We start from the raw sequence: 25,894 nt of genomic DNA on the forward strand, positions 1-25,894 counted from the left end.
ACTTTTTGCAAAGTGCTAAGTCTGGGGAACGCTTATATCAACTAAGACTAAAGGGGAAAAAAAGAGAAGATAAAGAAACGAAAAGACATTACCTGAGACAAGGAGAGAGACCTGCACTGTGTGTTGTGCCTCACTCCCCCTCTCAGGTATCGTCTCTTCGCTGCTCTTCACGATGCTGACTACGAAGAGACGATAGATTCAAAAATCACGTGACACCTTGGGAGTGTTCTTTCTCTTTCTGTTTCTTCCAACCCAGGTAACCCTCGGGTAAGCCGTCACGTGACTAGGGGGTGATAACTCTCGGGCAGAATTTTCGCCAAACGGGGGTTACTTTCAACATAACTGCTGAAGCAGATGCTCTTTTCAAAGTTTGTAGCACGATATTTCTGCACTGATCTGCAGTGTTGCTGTTTGGTGTAGGTGTCACGTTTTCGGCAGGTACGCTGTGTTCAGGAGAGCAAGTTCCGCCTGAGAATATGTATACATAGGGAATTGACACTATACGGATCGATTATGTAACCAAATAAAAAGAAGGGGTACGATGCAAACATTACACATAACACCAAGCACGGGAAAAGCAAGAGACAAGTAGAATGAGGTCACACACAAATAGTCTGAGATGATGTTTGAAGCATGGATGAATAGACTACTGGGTGCGACACTAGTACAATAGCCAGCTTTTGTGACAGCAAGTGCGAAAGACGTTTGCCAGTTGCTGGGCCTTTGGATTGTGTCTTATTATCATTTCATGTAGGCAGCTATGATTTGTTAATTAAATTTTTTGTGTTCACTTATTTTTATTGTTATAGTTTTGCTCACCGTGCACACTGAGCAGCATATGCACATTCCCCGGCGAGCCTTTCGACGCATACGCTTATGATCTGTTGGATCTCTTTGCAAAAGCTTATCCAGATGTGCCCAAAGAGGCCGGAGACACGATGACGCGGGACCAGTTTGTCATCGGGCTTCCGCCGCCGCTACGAGAGAAGGTACTACTGTCGAAGCCTAAGACGCTTGAAGACGCGCTGGAGCTCGCTGTTCGAGTGTCTTCTCTGTGCCACGCTTCCGCCGCTACTGTTTCGGCCACAGAGTCTGCACAGTCTCTACGCCCTACACCCACACTTGAAGCACGTGTGGATGACCTAGCCACCAGACTAGATACCTTGGCTAACCAGGTCGACGATGTCCTTTCAAGATGCTTTAACTGCGGGGCATCCGGCCACTTCGCTCGTGACTGTCCAACCGGCCGCTACGGTAGCCGTCGCTACGGTTATCGGGCATCAGCACGACGGGGAAACTAGAGCGTGTTATCCGCCCTGGCCCTCGGATAACACGGCACGAAGACAACACACGGGCCTCCCCCGCATCATCTCCATTTCATCGACACATCCCCGACACATGCGGTCCACACATCCCCGACACGTTTCTGTCGTACCCGCAGCATTACGGGCATCCGCTTCCCACTGTGCCGGGCCTCATACAGGGTAATCCGGTGACTATACTCGTTGATACCGGTTCGGCTGTCACCATCCTGGGATACTCACGGTGGGCCACCCTGCCCGGAGATCGATGCCCAGCTCTGTTGTCTACCGCTCCCACTCTGTATGCTCTCGACGGTGCTGCACTTGACGTTCGCGGCTCGTGTGCCGTACAGATTACAGTCGGCGGAACTTCTGCACAACACTCCGTCCTCGTAGTGGCTGGCATTGCCCATGATTGCATCTTGGGCATCGACTTTCTGACACGACATCGTTTCCGTTTGGATTTCAATAAAGGAACACTCGACACCTATTCTGCTCCGTGTGCCCGTCATTCCAATACAAATTGCGATGGGCTTTCTGTCTGTTTGGCTATGACGGTCACTTTACCGCCACACACGGAGACCTTCTTACCCGCCGTCGTGTCGTCTCATCCCAACTGCTATGAAGCGGTCTTCCAACCACGTCCCGACTTGTTCCAAGTTAAGGGTATTATTGCTGCGACTGCAATTGTTGACTGCACAGCCCCACGCCCTGTGTGTGCCGCCAACGTGACCGATCAGCCGAAGACCCTGTACAAGGGCACAACGCTTGGGTCTCTCGATGGCACCGATACCGACGGTAACCGGTATGTCTCCGCAACAATTGCCACTCCTGCAGATCCCCTCGCGGTGTTCGCCGCAACCCGTGCTCACCGGACACCCTGGGACCGGACACGTCTAGCTGACGTCGTAACGACTGCGACCGCTGTGACCGGAACGCATCTCTCGCGAATGACTGACCTATTGTATACCTTTGAGGATGTAATCTCCCAAGGGGATACAGATCTGGGCCGAACCACCATCGTCAGGCACGCCATACACACTGGAAACACTCCACCCATAAAGCAGAATCCCCGACAGATACCACCACACTGCCGAGAAGTCGTCCAAGGGAAAATAAACGATATGTTAGACATGGGCGTCATTCGACCCTCTTGTAGCCCGTGGGCCGCCCCGATTGTGCTGGTAAAAAAAAAAGACGGCACTCAAAGATTCTGTGTCGATTACAGACGACTCAACGCTGTAACTTCCAAGGACGCTTTCCCCCTGCCCCGTATTGACGACAGGCTTGAGCTCCTCTCCGGTGCAACATGCTTCACCACGCTGGACCTCGCGTCAGGATACTGGCAGGTGGAAAGGGATCCTGCGTCAAGAGCACACACAGCATTCACGACGCATTATGGGCTGTATGAGTTTGACGTCCTTCCGTTCGGACTCTGCAATGCCCCCGCCACTTTCCAGCGACTGATCCAACAAGTTCTTGCTGACCTCCCCTTCTGCATTTGCTACCTTGATGATATTATCATATTCAGCACGTCAGAAGCCGCGCACCTCGACCATTTGCAGACCGTTCTCCAACGCCTTCGTGCAGCAAATTTGAAGTTAAAGATCTCTAAGTGCCGCTTCTTTTGTGACAAGGTATTGTACCTTGGTCACGAAGTGTCCCGCCACGGGGTGTCCGCTGACCTGGCTAAGATAGAGAAGGTCTTGACGTGGCCCGCCCCTCGCAACATCGCAGACCTCCGCTCTTTCTTAGGGCTGGCGTCCTACTACCGCAAGTTTGTTCCGGGATTCGCTGCTGTAACTGCTCCTCTCTACAGGCTACTCACCAAGGGAACCGCCTTCACTTGGAACGAAAGCTGCGACAACGCCTTTAGTGAGCTCAAGCGTCTCCTGACCTCGCCTCCTGTGTTGGCATATCCAGACTTCACTCTACCCTTCATCCTGGACACCGACACCAGTGACGCCGGCATCGGTGCAGTTCTTGCCCAAGCTCAGGATGGTGTTGAGAGAGTGATCTCATACGGCAGTCGAGCGTTGACAAAAGCAGAACGCAAGTACAGCGTGACTAGAAAGGAAATGCTTGCTCTCGTTCATTTTACACGGTACTTCCGCCACTACCTTCTCGGCCACGAATTCATTTGTAGAACTGACCATGGTGCCCTCCAGTGGCTTCGTAGCTTCAACGACCCGGAAGGCCAGTTAGCCCGGTGGATAGAATCGTTGGAGGAGTTCGACTTCAAGGTCGTCCACCGTCCGGGCAGGCAGCACTCGAACGCTGATGCGTTGTCGAGGTATCCAACATGGGTCAAATGCAACGCATCCACAGTCAATCACACAACTTTGGCACCCGAGCTCACCCACGAACAACTTCGCACGGAGCAGTGCATCGATCCCGTACTTGAAAATGTGATCCGCATCTGTTCTCACGAAATTGCCATGACACCCCCGCTTGAACCACCAGTACACTCTCTGCTTAGACACCGAAGGAACCTGCTCCTCAAACATGGTTGCCTCGCTTGGAGCCCTAAAGGAGCCCAAAGGCCAGTTCCTGTATTGCCCGCTTCAATGGTCACTGACGCACTGCGTAGGGCTCACGACACCCCCGACGGCGGGCATTTTGGCGTCAGGAAAACGTTGGAGAAGGCCCGCCAGAGGTGGTTCTGGGTCGGCATGAAACGTGATGTACAACGGTGGTGCTCCGATTGCATCCTGTGCGCTGCAAGGAAAGGACCTCCGTCGACACCCCGAGCTCCTCTTGTCACCGAATCGGCCACAAACCCGTTCGAGAGACTCGCTGTCGATATCGTCGGATCTCTCCCACAGACTTCGCTAGGATACAAATATATACTTCGTCATGAGGGATTACCGAAGCATTTCCGCTACGTACGAAGGAAGCCCGTGAAGTGGCGGACTGTCTAATCACAAATGTGTTCAGTCGGTATGGTTTGCCGTCTGCCCTACATTCCGATCAAGGGCGGTCATTCGAGAGTAACGTCTTTAAGGAAATGTGTTCTGTCCTGGGGATCAACAAAACAAGAACTTCTCCTTACCACCCCAGTCAGACGGCCTGGTAGAAAGACTCAATTGGACCCTCATTAACGTGCTGAGCCTTTACGTTTGTGATGAAGGGACAGACTGGGACGTGCGGCTACCGCTCGCGCTGATGGCGTATCGTTCGAGCGTTTACGAGTCGACCGGGGTCACTCCGCACTTTCTTCTCTTCGGCAGGGAAATGACCACCACGCTAGACTTACTTTTAGATACCTTCGAGCACGTTCATCGTAGTGATCCACACACCAGGCATCTCCGCAACCTTACCAAGGCACACCACACCGCGCTAGCCAACGACGAGCGAGCGAAGCAAACCCAGAAATCCTACTACGACCGCCGTGTTTCGGAGTACCTATACGACGTCGGTGACCTGGTCCTACTTCACTCGCCGGCTATTAAGCGAGGGACGTGCCGTAAATTCCACCTGCCGTGGCAGGGACCGTACAAGATAATCGAGAAGCTACCCAATGCAGTGTTCTGTGTCCAAGACCAGCGAAACAAGCGGAAGCGGATTGTTGTCCATCACAACCGCTTAAAGACGTTAAACACCGGCCGCATGTGGGAGGGACACAGCGCGAACCACGGACATCACAGCGACTACAGCACACCACCTTCCGCGTCGGACGACACGTACGAACACGTCATAAGTTTACCCGCACACTCGGAGACAGAGGACGACAGTGTCATCCGCGGAAGCTCGTCCCCTGAATGTAGCTCGTCCTCCGAACGTAGCGTCCAAGTAGTGAACAGACTAGGTCACTCTGTGCAGCCTTTGGACTGCGTTGATGTTTCGCCTACTACGACGTCTGGAGAGGATGGGAAATGCACTGGCCCCGGTGAAACGTCCAGTAGTGAGTCCCCGAGTGGTGACGTCGATGAGTCCCCGTTCAACACAACAAGTTCAACTGATGACTCTCCAACTAACACACCCTCCGGCGTCCCGTCACCTTCGCCTCCACCTTCTCCGGATGTACCTCGACGCTATAACCTCCGGCCCCGATCGTTGCTTCGCAAACCTGCGCGTTACCTGGATGATGGCAACACACTCTAATTTCCGTGGAGGAACTATTCCTTTTGTCAAAAGGGGGGATAGTGTAGCAGACGACGAAGAGACGATTAAGGCACATCTCGCGACGTAGAGCACGGGCACGGGGTTCGAGATTGAAGACTGATTTGGTCGGTTGGTTGATTAAAGGACTCCTACTGATACCCGCTACACACATAACAAAAGCTTCAAGGAACTGAATAAAGAGCATTTTCGCGATATATGTCGCAAAATTTAGACACTTCAAAATAATTTCCACAGCGGTGTGCTCTTGAAAATAGGGACGGCTTGTCGAAGCGAAACACACTCAGAAAAAAGAAAACAACAGCCGTGTGTGTTTCATCTGATAGTGAATTCAAATTACATGACCGTAATAGGGGCCGGGAACAATAGGAATCAATTATGATTTTTGTTGTGCTGTTATGTGTGAAAGGCCTTCCATGTAACTCAGGACCAGATATCCACAATATACAGTCAAACCTCGATATAATGAAGCTCAAGGGGACCGCAGTTTCTTTCGTTGTATCGAATGTTTCGCTATATTGAATTGAAGGTCACGAATTGCGAGTTTCACGAGGGCGCGCAGTACATAAGCACTGATAACTTCCGTTACTACCCGGAAAAGTTTTTCATGAAAAATGACGACGACGTCAAATTGCGCCAAAGGACACCTACACCATTTTATTCTTGCGCGAAATAGCCAGTTATTCGCGTCTGCGTCGTGCTAAGATAGAAGATGCGGTGTCACATATTGTGTGTACCCGCCAAAAACCTCCACAGCGTTCTCTATATCGTGTTGTGATCCCGCAAACCTACGGCGGTATGTCTTTCGTAAGGCTCTTCGCTGCTACAGCATGTTTGTCCCCGTAAAGAAAATCATCTAGGATGATTTCATCACGTACGACGCCACACTATCGAAGCATTACCCACGCACGCACAATGGCACTTTGTGTCTCGTGCTTTGCTGTTCCTTCATCCCGTACTTGGCTGCAACTGGACAGTTCAAAACCTGCGCAGAAAGGAGAAACCTCAGAAGGAAAATTGGGAACATTTCCAATGACTCGAACTTTCTTTTGTAGAGTTTGTAGGCACAGATTCCTCTCGACCCTAATCGTGAGTACCACCCTTTGCCGGGGAAACAGGACGCTGGTTGCTCCCTTTGTTTTCATGACCCGGAAGTAGGGTTTGGGGGTCATACACCTTATCTTGTTCTTTCGCTGTATCGAGGCAGTGGCTAAAAAGAATTTCGTTGTAGCGGGAGTTAAAATACATTAGTCTCTATGGCCCTCTGCCGGGGAATCCAAATTATTTCGCTCTATCGCGAATTTTGTTGTTTCATATTTCGTTATAACGAGGTTTGACTGTACAATCTAAAGTGAGCAAATGAAATCTTAATCGCACTTACCATTCATTACAACAGAAATTAACCTGTGGACAATATGGATGTCCTCAATTAGCTCATGTAAGTTTTCACTGTTGAGTTCATTGTGCAGCCACCTGAATGGCTGGGACATAGCTGTCAAATGGAAAACTGAAGCCACTCTGTCGTCTGCTCGTCACAATTGGCGAGTGCTATGTCAGAACCTTTGCTGACCCACCTGTCAAGCAGGGTAGCCGAGAGTAAGTATACCCGCAACACTCGGGTGATGGGAGTTGAATTTTCTCTAGCGAGCTATGACATCTTTTCCGCTAACCCTGATTTTTCACCCACCGCGGTTACTCCCGAGTCACCCGGGTTGCTCTGTCCGCGTCCCATGCGTTTTGGGTTGTAGTCTGTGGGTGTTTCTTCACCGCGCGTACAAGGCTACGGCATGCATGCGACGTTTTGAAGCTGCAGAAACTGCCCATGCATTTCGCCCGCACGGCTGCGGTGTGACCTTCCGTCGATGATCCTATCCTTCCTATCTATCCTATCCTTCCTTATCTCCCACTACTGCAGTCATGTGCCGTGGTGCCGCGCCGCGCGACAAATGGACCCCCGATTCAGGGAAAAATCGGGTTTTACCCGAATCACTAAATATGAGATTCGGGGGGGTAAATTCGGGGAAGAATCGGGTAAAACCCAAAAACCTCAGACCCTAACTATGTGCATGCTTGTGGATTGTGGTGAAACTCCCGTCAACTCGAAGTTATAAAAACTGGTGAAAAATTCGAGATAAGCGGAGTTTCGAGATAAGTAATATGTCGAGATATTCAGTTCAGTAATGAGAGGTTGCAAGATTTTCTTTTTGCAAGCTCAGTTGCAGCAGAAATAGTGAAGCTTCACCGGCGGCTGTACTACTTACGACCAGAAACACACGGAAGCGCAATCCCTGTTTGGTTTGCAAAACCAAGATTAGCACTTTATTTATACACTTCCAAAAAACTACATTAGCAATGACTGTTTTCCAGCCGTTGGCACGAGGAAAGTGTCCTCAAGATGCTTGACACAAAGCATCATACATTCCTCACCATCGCTGCACTCAACCACTGTGCAACTTTCCGCTTCAGCGTTAACTCTTCAACTTTCCAGTCTTTGCCATCTTCTGACAGACACGTGGTCACCTGTTTGTGGTTGTCAATGAACGTCCGCGATCTGGGCTGGGCAGGAACTGAAGGGCAATGGCGGCAGCAACCAGCAGCCCAACAAACTTTCCTCAATGCAGCACCAACCAATAAGGTTTCAGGGCTCTCACACCACGACAGGTGAAAGGAGGATTGCGGAGCTAGGACTGGAGGGGTCAGCGGGGAAGGAGGGGTGGAGTTGCAGTGCGCGCGTTTTCGAATGTTTCGATGACGAATTTTCGAGATATCCGAACTCAATTCCAAAAATACTTCGAGATAAGCTGTGAAAATGCAGGGTAAACATTGAATTTAGTTGCGCAACGCCAGAAACCTTTGAATTATTCGATATTTCTTAATGTGCGAGTTAACGGGAGTTCACGGTATCTGGTTTGTGTGTCTGCAGAGGCTGATATAGAAGAAGAGAAAGAAGACAAAGAAGAGGACCAGCTGCTGCCATCAGGTGGAGGCGATAGCGTACTGTGAGTTATGTCACTTTGCTCAATAAAAAACGTTGCTGAAACACTGCTACAAAATAACTGACTGAATTTTGAAAGGCTGACCTTGTTTGACAACTGCTTGCAGAAAGGCTGACGGTGCTGGGTCACCGCCTGGACGCAAATCCTTCAATCGTGACGCTATGACAACATTACTGCGTGAGAGAGAAGTGTTTTTACCATCTCCACCTCCTCTGTGGAAAATGGTACAGCAGCTGTGGATGGCCCCTATTACAAAGTTCTGGACATTCCAGGTAAGGGACTTGTAGTTGCTTCAAACTAGACCTGTGAGGTTCTACCTCCTGTGGTATTTTTTACAAGTTACATAGCATTTTTGATCGCCACATCAATTGTGAGGGAGAGTGAAACTGAAGCTGAGCAAACGCCCGCCCTCACAAGATCTCGCGGGAGGTAGGGGTGCACATGACGTTGGTGGATGGTGGGTAGGGGAGAGGTGTGAAGAATGGCACCCGAACAATGTGTTGGGGTGTAAGCGAGAGTTGTAAGTAGTTGTCAGGTCACGCTGGCCGTTTTCACAAGTGGGGGCTCATGCGAAGAAACAGCTTTGGCATCCGCAGCGTCATCCATGACATCTTCATTCATGGTGCAAGCAGTGGAAGAACTACTACAAGGGACAGACAGGAACGCGATGCAATGGGAACAGATAGCGGCCCATGTGAGAGACTTGATTTTGACTATGGCCATTGGCAACAGCGAGGTTCTTGTGGCAGGAGCGGTACCAGACACAGCAAAGCCATTCACGAAGCCACCACTGCTGGACACGCAAACACCGAAGTTCTTTGGCTTTGGGGACCTTCAGTCAGTAGAAGAGTTTTTGGACAAGCTAAGTGCGCTTTCTATTTGCTCAACGCCATACCGCGGGAGGACCGTAAAGAACAGGTTGTGCTGGCAGCTTTAGATAGTAGCGCGAGGTTTTGGCTCCAATTCCCTGATGGCTTTTCTGACTGGGACTCATTTGTCAATGCATTCCGAAAGGAGTTTGTGCCCATTGACTAGCAAAAAACTTTTGAAAGAGCATCTCAGGCACCGCGCACACACACAAAAAAAAGATGAAAACCAGAGACAAGGAGCAAGAAGGAACACACACAACACGTTCTCAAACGCTGCAAACCATTTAATAACACAAAACTCCTACACTCCCAATAACCTCCTGATGTGTAGAAAGGGGGAAACAGAAGGAACGCTAACACAGTTTCCCCTGGACTTCATCTCCTTGAACTCGGCTGAAACTCGTCCAACCAGGTCACGCACATTTTCCAGAACAACGGTCTCTTCGAATAGCGGCATACAATTGCGACATTCTTTCAATTGTCCACATAATTCAGAATTCCCTGAAAGGCTGTCAGCATTCCTTTTATGTGCTAGGAGTCTAATGTTTAAGAATCTGCACGATTGTCCTACGTAGCAAAAGCCACAAGCAAAGGGAATATAATACACAACACCAATGGTGCATTCAACAACCTGTCCTGTGTGAAACATTGCAACCTGACTTACTAGAATGAAAGGGTGTTAGAGAGCTCAAATGGGGAACATTTGAAAACCAAACCTTTTTGTGTCAGCTAAGATGTTATGTGACACCGCATGGAAATATGGAATACAAACGTGTGTAGAAGCTCCTTAGAACGACGAGGCTTTACATCACCTATGCTCAGGAAACAATCTAGTAACTTTGAATGCAACAAATTAGGACCAAATCCTGATGGCGAAGGCTATCAGAGACGAAATGGCAGCAAGACTTGTTTAGCGTCGACCAGATGAGCGAAGCTGCAATGCCCGACTTAATCTTGGAATGGGAGCTGTTTATGGGAAGTAACGGTTTGCCACCAGATTTACCACACGCCCAACAAAATAGGGGACACAACCGCAACGAAAGGTAAAGATATTGAAGCCTACCTTCAACTACTACACGCTCAATGGAGAAAACTAGCTCAGGTGATGAAGACATCATTGCCTGCACAGCTTTGGACACAAGGGAGACATCCGTCGATACAACCAATATGTCATCTATAAGGCCCTTGGTTTTCCGCGATTCCATGAAATTTCGCGGAATTCGGAATTAATCGTGGAATCCTTCATTTGGCACAGAATTTCACGGAATCCCTTATCTTTAGGGCTGTGCGGATATTCGAGTTCTCGAATTCGAATAAAATACTTCGAGAATACCCAAGAATACAGGAATAATACTTCGAAAATACAAGAATCGAATACCCGAATATTGGGTATTCAATTCGCGAATCGAATGCCCAATGTTAACCAATGCCAATGAATATCCAATGCCAACGGGTTTTCCACTTGGGTGAAGATATCGGTGATTTTTCGTTTCAATTACATTAAATTGCCAGGAAAGGGTTTGAACAACGTTTTAAGGGCATCCTCTGCCTTGATCGTTATGTAAAGCAACAGTGGCAAGACAGCAAAACGGACAGATTTATCACACTCAACAAGGGCCGAATCTATGTTTTTTAGTTCATGCCTTACAGTACCTAGAACATTGGACACTTGTTTACAATTCCCCGACAACACAGCCAAAGTGGGCAGGCACCCCACACATTGTTCAACTAATGCTATCTCCGCAGACGGTTCATGTATCTTAGAGGCCACAGTTTGAACAGCAGATGCCACCTCGATTTTAGACCACTTAACTGGAATACAGAACTTAGGGGTTTTTGAGAGAACAGACTGTTGTGTCGTAGGTTATCTTTATTATCACGCATCTGCTTTCCTCGTTCCTTATCTGGTTATCTTAATACACGTTTGTGTTATCTTGTTTAGTTCATGCCGCAAGGCGGCGTGCTTGACATAAGCTATATAAACAGTGGATTTTGAAATAAAGGTTGTTGTTGGTTTGGGACCTGCTTGGCTGGTGCCTCCTCCTTCCTGCCGGGAACATCACAAAATGGCGACGAGGGCTTAAGTGCTGTACGAACCACGAGCCACGGCCACAGGATGAGCTTCTTTGGTCTTCAGCCGCCGGCGCTGTTTCTTCCATTGCCGGGGGACCCAGAGTTGCCATGGGAGCAGTGGCGCAGCATGTTTTTGAACTACTTGGCTGCCATTACCGACACTACGTTCACGGGCCCGAGGAAGAAGGCGGTGTTGTTGCACTGTTTGGGTGCAGAAGGGCAACGGATCTTTCAGGCTTTGGAGACGGCGACTGTTGTCATGAAAGAGGGCGAGGGAGACGGGAAAGATGGTGGCAAGGACGAGAGCAAGCAGAGTGAAGTGTTGGAACAAGCGTTGCAGATCCTGGACAAGAGGTTTGGAAGTGCGCCGAACGTAGCCGTTCTTCGCCACCGGTTTCGTGCGAGACGACAGCAGCCTGGAGAGTCAGCGCAAGCGTTTGTCGGAGAACTAAGATGCCACGCAGCGAAATGTCAGTATGGGACATTTGAAGATGATGCTGTCAGGGACCAATTACTGGAAGGCACTGTGGTCCCGGGACTACGGAAGCGACTACTAATAGAAGGCGGACGGTTATCACTGAGTGCTGCGGTGACGTTGGCAACTACGTACGAAGAGAGCATAAAGGCCGCCAAAGAGTTTCAGCAGTCTGGTGAAGTACAAAAAGTTGACAAGTACCGGCAGCAGCAGAGAAGGAGAGGGAAATGGCCGCAAAAGGAAGCCAAGGGCGCAGACCGACATCCAACGGGGGGTCCTAAACCAACATTACAACGTGCCGGTAAGCAATTGGCATGTTATCGTTGTGGAAAAATTGGTCATTTCGCCAATGACGGAAATTGTAGAGCCATAGATAAGAAATGCAGAGGATGTGGAAAGATTGGACATCTTATCAAGGTCTGCCGAAATTCAAAGACTATTAACGCAATCCAGTCAAACAACGAGGATATCGCTGTATTAAGAATTGGGGACAGACATGCGAATGAGGTGTACGCCGAAGTTACTGTGGAGGATGTCTCCATGAGATTAACTGTCGACACCGGGTCAGCGGCTTCGTTAATGCGTCAAGATGTGTACATGGTCAATTTCGAGCGGAAGTACCCGTTAGCACCACCGCCACGCAAGCTGGTGAATTACAGTAATCAGAAGATATCTGTTACGGGTTGCTTCGAAGCTAAAGTTGTGTTCAAGGACAAAGTGGGGACGATTTTGTTCTATGTTGTACCAAGGGGAACAACCTTGCTGGGACGTCATGCCGTCCGGGTGTTGAACATATGCATTGAGGGCAAGTCGTTGCAGTGTTTGAGTATCGATGGGACTAATGAGAGTGTCTTGCCGCCAGATCTAAGAAGAGAGTTCGGACAGTTGTTTGAGAAACGAATTGGTTTTGCAAAAGGATTTACGCATAAAGTGCATGTGAAGGCTGATGTCAAGCCTGTAGCACAGAAGTTGCGTCGGCTACCGCTGGCGTTGAGAGACAGGGTGTCCAAAGAACCGAATAAGCTCGAAAGTGAAGGCATCATTGAAAGGGTTGATGCATCGCTGTGGGTGTCACCAATTGTGGTGGTTCAGAAGCCGGACGGTAACATTCGACTTTGTGTCGATCTGAGGGAGCCCAACAAAGCGATAGTAGCTGATGCGTACCCGTTGCCTACAGTGGAGGAATTGCTGAATTCTTTATCAGGAGCGAACTATTTTGCAAAATTGGATTTGGCGTCAGCATATTATCAAGTTGATCCGAGTCAGGAAAGTCGTGCGCTGACAACATTTATCACACATGAGGGACTGTTCTGGTTTCGGCGTGTTTGTTTTGGACTAGCGTCGGCACCATCGGTGTTCCAGAAACTGATGTTGCAGCTTCTTCGAGACTGCCAAGGAGTCGTTGTGTACTTGGACGATGTTGTGGTGTTCGGCAGTGATCGGGAAGAATACCGGAGAAATTTGCGAAGGGTCTTGAAGAAAATAGCGGAGGCTGGACTAACCCTTAACAGGAAGTGTGTATTCGACAGGCAGGAAATTCAGTTCCTCGGGCACCAGTTGTCTTCCGGTGGAATTCGGCCTCTGCAATCGAAAATTGATGCTGTCATGCATGCCCCAGCGCCCAAAAATCAAGAAGGACTCCGTGCATTCATAGGACTTACTGGTTATTATGCCCGCTTCGTACCTCGCTACGCGCATGTGGTGGAACCCCTGTGTAGACTTCTACGTAAAGGCGCGTCGTTTGAGTGGAATAAGGAAGCGGACGAAGCCTTCAGGAGAGTCAAACAGCTTCTAGGAGCAGCAGGGGTACTGCGTCCTTTCGACCCTAAGTTGCCAGTTATTGTAACAACGGACGCCTCTAGCTGTGGAGTTGGAGCGGTGTTGCAGCAGCGAGACGAGAAGAGCCTGCACACAGTATCTTTTGCATCGAGGACCTTGTCCACTGCAGAACGGAACTATTCGACAGGTGAGCGAGAAGCGCTCGCTTGCATCTGGTCTTGTGAGCGATGGCATGTTTACCTCTGGGGGAGACACTTTACACTTAGGACTGATCATCGCGCGCTGGTCACTCTTCTGTCAACCCGAGGGCAGGGACATCGACCTCTGCGGATTGTGCGCTGGACAGCCAGACTCCTGAATTACCACTACACGGTCGAACATAAGAAGGGCTATGAAAACGTCATAGCCGATGCCCTGTCTAGGCTGCCTCTGTCCAACAGCGAGGAAACAAAATTCGATGAGGAGGTAGTTTCATGGGTAACTACCTGTCTGACAAAGGCAGAAGTACAGCGAGCAACGGAGCAGGATGGCCTGTTGAAGAAAGTTATCATATACATCAGGACGTCTTGGCCAGTGAAGCGGAGTGTGTCTACAGAGGAAGAACCGTTCTATCAGGTACGGGAGGAACTGTCCGTAGTTGATGGTCTTGTGTACAGGGGTGAAAGACTAGTGGTTCCAAAACAGTTGTTGAGAAGGATCATTTCCCAAGCTCATCAGGCTCACCAGGGGATGGTAAGGACCAAACAACGAATTAGGCAGGTATATTGGTGGACCAGCATGGATCGAGAAGTTGAAGAATATGTAAAGAGTTGTGCAGTTTGCCAAGCAGCAGATAAGTCTGCAAGAGTGTCACCGGCACCACTACAACCAGTACCATTACCTGAAGGACCATGGCAGAAGTTGGCGATTGATATCGTCGGTATATTTCAGTGTGCTCCACAAGGGTGCAGATTTGCCATCTCGTTGATGGACTATTTTAGCCGATGGCCTGAGGTTGCTTTTGTTGGAACTGTAACAGCGCAGGTGGTCATTGGGTTTCTTCAGCATGTGTTTTACCGTGAGGGGCTGCCTAACGAATTAGTCTCGGACCACGGACCTCAATTTACGTCAGCAGTATTCGAGGAATTCCTGAAGAAGCAGGGTATTAAGCACTTATTTTCGTCTGTGTATTATCCGCAGGCAAATGGATTGATAGAACGGTTTAATCGTGTTCTGAAAGATCAAGTGCACCTTGCAGTTTTGCAAGGGAAGCCAGTGACGGAGGTAGTACAGCAGGGTCTGCTGGCATTTCGGTGCACGCCGCATGCTACAACGGGATGTGCTCCAGCAGTGCTCTTGCACGGCCGAATGCCTCCGACGAAGTTGCACGTGGTTGGCATAGCAGTGCCTTCAACCCCTCCCGGAGTTGATCTACGTCGGAAGGTGAGCGGCCGACAAGAGTATATGAAAAGATACACGGACGCACGTCGAGGTGCAAAGTCACCACAGGTTAATTCCGGGGATTTCGTTCGCATAAAATTGAAGGAAAAAGGCAAGGCAATGCCTCGGTTTTCAAGGCCATTGAAGGTATTGAAGAAATGCGTGAAAAACTCGTTTCTGCTTCAGGATCGTCGGGTGTGGAATGCATCAAAGTTAGCACTATGCTCTCGGCCTGTCTCTACGGATGCAGCCTGTTCGTCAGAGCTGTTGTCGCCTGCCATCTACAGTGGGGTGCAAGATGTATTATGTGGTGATGTGCAAGCAGCTCAAGAACCTGAAGGACCAACCGACATAGACGCAGGGAGTGATGTCCAGACCCCAGAGCCAGTGCCTCCAGCAACTTCTACCGAGGAGCGGGATGAGGATGCAAGTGTGCAGGGAACTGTACCCGAGGGACAGCACGCAAGTCGACCTCGGAGAGTGCGACGACCCCCAGCGTATCTCCGTGATTATGTTTTGGATTAGAAGTAGGAATTTTGAAAATGTGTGGAATGTTGGGACGATCTATGGTTGCGTTCTGTGGTTCTAACTAAATTAACTCGTTTAACAAATACTAACAGTTACGTTAAGGGGGGAAGAGATGTTGTGTCATAGGTTATCTTTATTATCACGCATCTGCTTTCCTCGTTCCTTATCTGGTTATCTTAATACACGTTTGTGTTATCTTGTTTAGTTCATGCCGCAAGGCGGCGTGCTTGACATAAGCTATATAAACAGTGGATTTTGAAATAAAGGTTGTTGTTGGTTTGGGACCTGCTTGGCTGGTGCCTCCTCCTTCCTGCCGGGAACATCACAATAGTACTCCGTGACACTCTGAGTGTTTTTGTGCTTTTCGTTTTTAAAAAATCGGGTAAAAATTGGGTTTTTATTTCAGGAGCTGTAAAATAGGGTAAAATATGAGTATCTCTTGAGTGGAACAGCAAGTGTTCGGGTGGAAAATAAATAAATTGCACATCTCACATTTCGGACGAACAGTGAGTTGCCGAGCAGCTGTGCTGAATGCACAGTGCTTGGCACTCTCCAGTGCCTGTATTGACACTTTGGCATGGTCATTTTTGGGTTTTGTCGGGTTTAACCATCAGGCACAACATCCTAACTATGCTCAGACACACTGCTTTCATGTTGTTATCTCGTATGCCACATACTGGTTGGTTTGCCAGTTCTTTGCCACAATGCACAATTGGTCAATAGTGAACCAATTCATCTTAGCACATCTAAAAATGTGATCAAAATTGTTAAAACTAAGTTTTGCCAGTTATAAATGATTGAAGTGCTTTGGCTTTAAGCCTCAAAAGTATAGCATGCACTTGCCTAGGAATCGCTCAGCAGTGCTGAGCAATCATCAGTGTACCAAAAGAGGTGGGGTGGTATACTTAGATCTTTGAAGATCTGTGTCAGAATCTATCAAAACTGAGATCCTTGCTGGTGCTTTCTCCCCAATAATAGCTCTTCTACATGATGTACCTGGCAGCATTCAGCGTGGCTGTTCTTTGGCCATCATGTGGGCAGTGGACCTTGGACGTAGCGGTGTGTTCATGGACACTGCTTATCACCTTGGAGTCCATAAGAAGGACGTATGTTCTTTACAAGGTCAGTGACAATTTCCTGTGTGCAGTCCTGGGCAGCAAAGGGACACGGGTTGTGGGATACTGGCTCGCTTTCATTTGTGCAGTAGAACCTTGTTTATTCAAAGTTGTCTGGATGGCGAAAAATTTTCGAATTGAGCAGGCATTCGAATTAAGCGAACCTGGGCACATGGTGAAGAAAAATATATTTATTTGCCGAAGAACTTACTTATCTTCATCTGTCGCTTTCCGAAAATGACATCGCATGTTGTTATGATTGCGAGACCGGGTAGCCCGACGTTGCACGAAGTTGTCGTGCCCACATTGTCAACATGAGAAGCAAGAAACGCCCCCCCAGCGGCGCTATCGCATAGATAGGAGACTCGTGTCTTCTTCGAGGCTCGGGCAAGAAGGAAAAGAAGAGTGCATGGCCTCCGTTTATTTTGATACTTCGTATGAGCCGCTAGCAATAAGTGGCGCTACCTTCTGTACACATTAACCACAATGCAGCGCTGCATGTAAGTAACACCATCAAGAATATAACACATGTCACCTTTCGTTCAAGGTGGGCTACGAAGTCCATCATATCGCTGCGCGCGCCGTTGGCTTAACAAACTTCCGAAGACGACAGCATACATGCAGATTCATCGCCGCCGCCGTCACTCTGTTCATTTGTGCGAGCTGTGTTCGGAACAATGTCCCCGTGAAAGTTGCGGCACAGGTCTGTTCTGTGTCTCTATGCTGGGGTACTCCTCGAAAGACGCGAAGCCCTCCTCGGAGCTTGCATCACCGGCAGAAGCTCACAGCACGTTGCAGATCTCGCGGCTGCGATAATTGCCAATTTTTCTTTCATCGTCAGCGTCTTGTACTTCACCCGCGGGCTGTCCACAGGCAGGAAGTGGACTTCAAAGTGAATCTCAACAAAAAGCATGAAACGAAAGCAAGCTAAAAGGCGGTTTGCATAATCCGCACAGCTGGGATGCTGAGTGGCAAGGAAGCGCAAGGAGGTCGCGCCGCGTGATTGGCGGCTTGGAAAGGGTAGTCAGCAAGGGAGTGAGCACATGGTTTTTATGGCAGGTCATCGTTGCGTGGATTGGAAGCCGATGGTAGATGATGAAACTCGGTAGGAAACTTACGAATTGATCGGGATACGGGCCAGTTTTATTCAAATTATGCTGTCGATTGCAACGGACGAAGACGGGACCGCAGCAATCCTTCGAATTAACCGGAATTTCGAATTAAGTGAGATCGAATTAGTGAGCTTCTACTGTATAGTGTTTGTTGTTGTTCTGTGCAGCGACTAAAAGGTGCAATGCATTGATTTGATTTGATTGCAATGCATTGATTTGATTGTATATGTCCAGTCGCGACGTGTAAGATTGTAATTGTCACATTAAGAATTGGGTCCTCTAATATTGGGACTGATGCATATGACATCACACAGAGGTACTCTGGAAATTCAGGGCCTGGTTTATTGTCATCAGTACCTTGGGGAGGTGCTTCTGTGACCCCCTAGAAGTGGACGTCAAAATACATGACGGTTTTGTCATCTCAGGTTGAAAAGTTGGCCTCTGTACATTGGTCAGGCACAGGGTATCAACACAGTGTACATCTCTGATCGGAAGTTTTGAGTTGTGTGCAAAATATCCGTTTGAAAGCTAATGTCCTTCTGGGTTGCTCCTTTCTATTTAGGCTGCAGGCTCAATTCTATCTGATAAACTGTGTGAAAAATAGTACATTTTTATGTATGTGTATATGACTAACTGAAGAGGCTTTTTAAGAGACTGATCACTTTCTATGTGTCCTTCCCCCTTGCATTGAACGTTGTCCTTATCAGCTTGAGCATTGCTGATGAATTTCAAATAGTGCTGGACTGTGCTAATGCAGTGCTATTTCTTATAAGCTCATGCATTCCAATGCAACAGTTCATTTCAGTATGAGCCCTCATTTCTTTGTTATGAGCCCTCAAAAAAAATTATTTGTAGTACATTCCAGTCTTAAGAAAGTGCCTGGCATAAATACACACTCCAGCATGCTGTAGTTTGTGTTCCTCTTTTTTAAGCAGAAACTTGTGTTCCATCACTTGCTCCAGATGTTTTGAGAATCTATGAGTCTTCAAAAATTCAGGGAACGGTGGAGTGATCTGCATAGTGTATGTCCTTGCTCTCCATATTGTATGGTCATACAATCTCTAGGGAAAAGATATTTCCCCTATGCTGTAAAACGTATGCTTCACTCTCATACAGGATGTTGGAAATGTTGTGTGTGCAGAAATACATGCGGAGCGTGCCCCTGTTCATGCGCTGCGTTGAGATTGCGCTGATGGTGGCTTTTGTGGGTCTATACCTCTGCGGGCGAGTCCTGTATCCAGCCGGAGAAATCCTTCATCCTTACACCACGAAAGTGATCCTCTGCTCTGCTTTGCTGGGTTTCTATTACCGTCAGATTGTGATCTATTTGCCAATCTCTTCAACACTTGGACCATTACTGTACAAGGTTCGGCTCATGGTAAGATCCAAACTTTTTTGTAGCTTGTATACCTCTTGAGTACCCATGGTACTATCCTTTCCCTAACTATCTCTTCTGAACATGCATTAACAAATATATTCGGACAGAGAGGAAATTTGGATGAATGGAGCAAATGAAATATGCTCTCCCACAGCCGCTGACCAATTTTTCGAACTTCTAGAAGCCACAAAATTGGTCCGAATTTCTGGTGAATGGCATAAATGCACTTTATTTTAAAAGCCTTCCCTCAGAGTGTTCAAAGTGACGTAAAGAAAAATCTACATGTGCTTCGCAGCACAACAACAGCATGCACAACAACGTGTTGCAGTGAATTTCAGCGAGTGTAGTACTATCCTCGTACGCATTCATCAGTGTAGTCACCGCAGCAAGGATTGCCACTGTGGATGGGGTGCATCAACCACAGTCATCACTGTTGTCATTCCTTTTACACTTTTTTATGTTATCTGTACCGAAGACAGCTTTGATGCTAACGCTGCAAAATCGTCAAACAGCGACTTCATGTTAGTCGTGATCATTGATGAATTTGCGTCTTTGCCTCTGCTAAACACGTCTATCGCAGTAACAGCATTGACATCCACTTGAAGTTGTGGTCAAGATTTCATTATTTCCGATGCTCAAAGGTACTTGTAGTTGAAGACACGCGTACTGAAAGATACGCGTTTGTATACAGTCAAGACTGTCTATTACGATAACTCCGATAATACGATCAAATTACTGGTTTCAGGCAGCTTACCCACTGAAATACATGTGAACAAGACTTCAGTATAGCAATCGTAGAGCGACCAGAATTCTCCCAGCAGCCGGTAAAACACACGAAAATTGAGAGGCAAGATTCCATTTTGTCATAGAAAACAAATTAAGGAGGCATTGTGAAGGGCCTTAGCCTCCATGAGCATTAAATTGAGAATGCGGCATCTTTGGCCACGCATAACTGACGGGCATTAGTTCGTGCACAACTTCGCAGGCACTCGCAAGAAGTAGAGGTGTTGCTCACTCTGCACATCGTTCTCTTTCACTCAAGATTTTTTTTTATTTGCTGTGTGCTACGATGGCGTCTACGGTTCTGGGACACGCTTTGATAAGGAAAGGCACATTGCTCGAGTTGAAGCTGCATGTGCTCGACGGATTTTGTACTGATGCAAAACCTTGTTGCAAAGTACCATGCCTTCTAAAATGTGAGTTGGCAGACAGTTGCACATTGTCACTCAAATACGTGTCGACATATTACCCGTGGGGTGTGTTCTAAAGGACAACGCAGTTCTGATAGCAAGAACAATGATGACCATGACGCGGTATGATCAGCAATGGTCGAAGTAGTCAATCTCAAGAGGCACAGAGCCTCACGTGGTATCGGCGGTTATGCTGTCCCTGGAAAAGCTTTCGACACAAAGCTGCGTCAATCTAGAGCTCGATAAAAAGCATTTGTGCTGTCTACAAACGTGCATGTTCAACGGTTGTACCGTTCTACTTCATTGGCATGGTCTCGACCAGCGATTTCGCGAAAGGTCGTGTTAACAATACTCTGATATAACGATTGGATTTTGCGTTTCTGTCAATATTGTTGTAAGTGGGCCGGACTATATAAGGTTTTATAAAATTCAACCTGACTGATGTCCTTCGTTCTACGTCAATGTTGAACGCTGTGAAACAATGTTACGAAGCTGGCGAGCTGGGAACGTCTTACCGACATCAAAGGTGATGACTGAAGCAAAAAGGAATAGGGACAAACCACCGTTCTGTAGCCCACTCTGTCAAGAGGGTGGAATTTCAGGGCTTCAACCCCCCCCCCCCCCCACCCCCCACCCCCACCCCAAAAAAAGAAGAAAAAATTGCACTAAACAACACATGTTGCACTGTGTTTATGTTACCATTAGAGGTGTGCGAATATTCGAGTTCTCGAATTCGAATCGAATATCAAATGCTCGAACTATTGGATTCGCAAATTGAATATCAAGTATTCGGTTTGGCAAATACATTCGACTCCTCCCCGAAAGTGGGCTTCACCTGATGTGTCCATGGGGTGAAGCCTGCTTTACGAAATTGCCAGTCCTGCAGGACCAGCACGGGCGGACGATGTTTAGTTTTTAGGATAACGTTATCCAAAGTTAATTGTGCATACATTGTCTGAGGAAGGGGTGGTGTCCCTCCCATATGCACTTTAGGGTGCTGACGGGGGACTTCGATTTGATGTCTGTGAGAAAAAGGGTGCCTTATAAGGACCCCTTAGGTTCAAAATTTCAGCAACGCAACTTCCCTGTGCCAGACATACACACTCCAACAAAGAAGCTAAAGGGTGTTCATGGCAAAGCTGAGGCAGGATGCCAATTTGTTTGTTTCACAAGTGACCTGTGGATGTGCAGAAACAATTACAGCCACATCTGTGTAATATGCCACTGCCTGACATAAAATTTTGAAATGAAGATAATCAGCCCCGGTAAGTGTGGACTCACTTGAAAAGCAGGAAACACCCTCATCTAACATTAAAGAGTAGGGCTTCCCACAGAAGAATTACGTGTCTCTCTTGTGACAATAATTATTAATGTAAAAAAAAATACACTATAGCATACCTGCCAACTCTCCCGGGTTATCTGGGAGACTCCCGAATTTCGTTCAGTCTCCCGATTGTAAGGACGCGCCCTCCAATCTCCCGGAAAATTTGGGGCCTTGGGTCTTTCTTCTCCCATTTTCCTTTAAAAGCAGTGCAAATGCATTCCTAAAGAATTAGACAGCTCGCACAGGTTCCGCGGCATGACTATCCATGACAGGAGGTCGCGGCAGATTGCGTTTCATTGTGTCCGTCTTTCTCGAGAAGGCGTGCTATTGTCCTGTCGTCAGTCAAATCTCGTATGATTGTTTCATCTCCTCTGATGGTGCTCTCCAAACAGAAGAAATACCTGCACGTGTTCCTCATATGTGCCAAGTGCCTTTTCACGGGTTTTCTGGTTGAGCACAACCAGCCGCGGAGCGTAAGCGACTGCGTGTTACCACTGTTCTGGGAGATGCTCCCAAAACGTGAGGAAGCGAAGCACCACTAGTGTGGACAGACGGAGACCACTGCCTTCATCGGTGAAATGGCTGCGGCCGCGCAATATGCAATGTTAGAGAGCCTGAGCAACTGAGTAACGATAGTGCGTCGCAGCCCCACCCGATAGTGGCTGCTTATGACGTAGAGGAATCATAATACAGTGGCAACGCTATTCCGAGTGCACAAAATTAATGCGTCCTTCCCGTCGCGCCGCGCGCAGTCTCCCAGATTTTGAGTTTGTCAGGTTGGCAGGTATGCTATAGCCATGGGCTACAAATTGCGAACTTTTTGTGCGAAGGCCACATATTGTAATATATGCACGAATATTCGATATTCGACTTGATATTTGACATTTTTTCTCCCATTGGATTCAATATTTGATTTGACTTCAAATATTCAGATTCGCACACCCCTAATTACCATATTTACTCACAAAACTGACACACTAACATAGCGTTCCCTAGTCCCGGTTTTACATTATACACTAACATAATTAACGTACCCTCAACTTGTGCTCGTAAATGTTGCTGCGCTATTTTTTCCTGTGTGTTTGATGCATCATGACTGCAACCACTGCAGCGCAAGCAAACTCCCACGAACATGTTGAGCAGGAGATGGTTAATTATGTACCACCAACCAGTGAGGTAAAACCAACGTGTATGATGAGAAAGGAGAATAGACATACATGAAAAGAAAGAGAAGAGGTGCCATATTGCTCTAGTGCTTCCAAATGAAGCTAAAAATGTGGGAAGGACCTAGACAGTTCAGGTTTGGGAGAGTTAGATCAATTCTGGCCTGGGGCGTGATGTCTCCTCGCATGTGTGGTGATACAGTTGAACCTCGCAATAATGAACGTCGATTTAACGAAATCCTCTGTATAACGAAGAATTTCCGTTCCACGTACGCGTCCCCATAGACGCCAATGTATTTTTGTGCTCGATTTAATGAAATACATTCATTTGGTCACCTCTATTTAACGAAGTCTCTGAGTGATGACAGCCTTCTGCACGTGTCTTTCTCCTTCACCATAAAGAAGAGGAGGAGAAACCTTCCTCTCTCCGTTGTCCTCACGCGAGTTTTTGTTGGTTACTTCGGTTGTCACGTGCTGTAGGCACGAGCGTGTAGACATGTTCATTGCCGCCGCCGATAATTTTCGGTGCGCCGCCGCCGTTTCGAAACCGGCGCGAGGGCCTCTTCGCACTTGTTTTCGGACACGAAAACACGCATTGCTGGCCTCTCACGAGGTCTAATTTCCTTTTGTTGATGCCGATGACAGTGGGTTGCGGTTTTGTGCTGCTTTTTTACGTGTTTTTGTTTGCGCCGCTGACGGTGCTAAAATGGGATGATGTCGCCGCCGTTCAAAGTTTCATCGGCGCAGACGTCTACGTGATATGTACCCATTTCTTATTCTTTTCGGTATTCAACGGCGGTGTACTCTCGTTCTTTCCGGACGTCATGAGTGCAAGTGAACCAACCAAGAAACGTCGACATGCGAGCGCGCAGGAGAAAGCAGTAGAGGTCATCCGGGTTACGAAAGTTATGAACGCTCGGAGCGATATTGTGCACAAATTACGTATTACCTAGCGTTATGCGGTGAATAAAGCTTGATATTTTGTGCCCTTCTTAGCTTGATACCTGTTTTATGACAAATGGCGTTTTGCGGCCACGGAGGAGAAGTAAGGAGACCGAACTCCGCTGGAAAATGACGTCGCAATTCCTCGAGTCAATTGTTGGCCGCTGCGCTCGCGTTCCCTCCGGTACTAGCTCCGCGAAATTGCCTGCACGGCAATGCGCCGTTTGTGCTCGAATACACTACTAAAAAGCTTTCAAAACGAATGTTTGTTTGATAAGCATAAACAACGGTGTCTCCAGTAATGAGTTAATACTTTCTGGTCAGCTACAATTATTTTTTCTTCTCTTTTTTTTTTTTTTTCAGTTTTTGCTACCTCGTTTTTGTCTCATAGATGGAAGCTACCTGTCGGATAAAAATGGAATCGGAAATAGGAACAAAAAAAACAACGAAACTTTAATACGTAAGACAAACGTCTGACATAGCCACGGTGTAGTGTCGAATGCCTCCGACGGTATCCTCTGTCGCTTCTCGCTTCTCCCCGGCCGTCTCGGGTATCGTGCCCTTCTCCCTGGTGCGCGCATACTTTGACCGCTGCGCTAACACGCTAACATACCGCAAAGGAAGCAAACGTTGTTCCGAAAAGTCACATTTGAATGGTATGGAGGAAAGAGTATGTTAGAAGCTCTGTAATTGAAAGTCGCCGGATGTGATCTTTCCGGAATCGCGCGTTATGTGGGTCGTTGCATAAGCTGGGACTGAGAAAGTTTTATCTCCGTACGTGTCAAGCAGTTAAGAGACCTTTGTGTGTGTTAGTGCAAGGAGGGGCGGGACGCTCTGATGATGGGACACTGTGGGGTTCCGAAGGTTCTGGCACTTAGTTTCTTATTTCTAGTCATGCATGCCAATCGCTCGGTTTTGGGAACTGCAAAAGAAAGTCGGGATCTAGTCGCTAATTTATGTTGACGAACACTGAAGTCTTGAACAACACTTACTTCTACATTATACACTAAAGCATGCTGCTCAAAGCGTTGCACCAGGGATTTTACCACCACCACCCAAAAAAAGGAACAATACTGCAACACCACCAATATATACCTGCCAGAAAAGCTAAAAAGCCCTAATTCCAGTAGATATGGGATTCACCCCCCACCACCACCCCGGTACACCAAGATGAAAATCGTCTTCGAGATCCCTTCCTTAAACAGGAAGTGCATGCACTGAATCCTGTACCGCGCATGTGCAAAACCTGCGACAGAGGTGCGTTCTGGTACCTTGGTATTAAATTCGTGTATGGTGGCATGCGAAATGTACCTCTCTATCCCAGCGGATGCATCACAATTACGACAAAAGGCTCCTGTTTCCCAAAGCGTTGTGCATACGAAGCGGCTGGTAGAAACGCGTGCGACAAAGCTCTCGTGCAACAGCTGGAATGCAAATGTGGATTAACCAGCCCAATGACATCATTTCTCTACGCTGCCAGGTGTTCCCGGGAACTAATAGTGATCAATGCAAACCATTCATCAATGTACATCTCGTGGTTGTGCGTTGGCAGTGATGTAAATACCCGTACTATCCTGTACGATGTCGGACAACAACCTTTGTGCTTCTTCGGGTGTCGTGTTTTATAAAAAAAAATAGAGAACAGCTTGTTGACTGTGAGAGCACCACGCTTACGGAGACATTCAAGCCATCAAGCCAACGCGGAGCCCCCTTCACGGCGGCTTCCCCGCATTCTAAAATAAAAGCTTCTCGCTTTGCACTAACAAAAACTGTAGACGAAAAATTCACAGAGAAATCGTTCCTTGATACACGATAAGCGTGTTTACTTATCAAAATATTTTTTTCTGCTTGCGCTGGACACACAAGTACATCTGAAAGAGTGCATTACAGCAACCTTATTCCAGAGGAGCAAGTACCTGACGGAGTGCGAGCGCCGCGCCGGGGCCACAATTAGACTCGAGGAATCGAGACCACACTTTCTCAACGGCGGCTCGGCAGAGTTCGTTCTCCTTACTTCTCCTCCGTGTTTGCGGCGCAGGTAGTGGCGGCGGCCATCTTTTGTTTCACTTGGCGTGTTCCATTTAACGAATATCTTTATTTGACGGAAC

General features: G+C 47.8%; 2 protein-coding genes across 7 annotated transcripts in view; both read left to right on the forward strand.

Annotated features, from left to right (window-relative positions):
* Positions 1–25,894, forward strand: part of LOC135388537 (transient receptor potential cation channel subfamily M member 2-like) — a 408,615-nt gene that overhangs the window by 275,036 nt on the left and 107,685 nt on the right. For all 6 annotated transcript variants that reach the window (XM_064618137.1, XM_064618138.1, XM_064618136.1 and 3 more), the window contains exons 14-17: positions 8,347–8,422; positions 8,526–8,691; positions 16,541–16,684; positions 18,931–19,167. In XM_064618137.1, coding sequence (XP_064474207.1) covers positions 8,347–8,422; positions 8,526–8,691; positions 16,541–16,684; positions 18,931–19,167 — 623 coding nt within the window. The remainder of the gene's footprint in view (positions 1–8,346; positions 8,423–8,525; positions 8,692–16,540; positions 16,685–18,930; positions 19,168–25,894) is intronic.
* On the forward strand, positions 9,025–15,559 carry LOC135387686 (uncharacterized). The gene is made up of 4 exons (XM_064616785.1): positions 9,025–9,113; positions 9,169–14,347; positions 14,795–15,037; positions 15,221–15,559. The coding sequence occupies exons 2-4, from the start codon at positions 11,405–11,407 to the stop codon at positions 15,557–15,559; spliced, it is 3,525 nt and encodes a 1,174-aa protein (XP_064472855.1). The 5' UTR covers positions 9,025–9,113; positions 9,169–11,404.

This window comes from Ornithodoros turicata, chromosome 3 (genome assembly GCF_037126465.1).
Source record: "Ornithodoros turicata isolate Travis chromosome 3, ASM3712646v1, whole genome shotgun sequence".
Lineage (NCBI taxonomy): Eukaryota > Metazoa > Arthropoda > Arachnida > Ixodida > Argasidae > Ornithodoros > Ornithodoros turicata.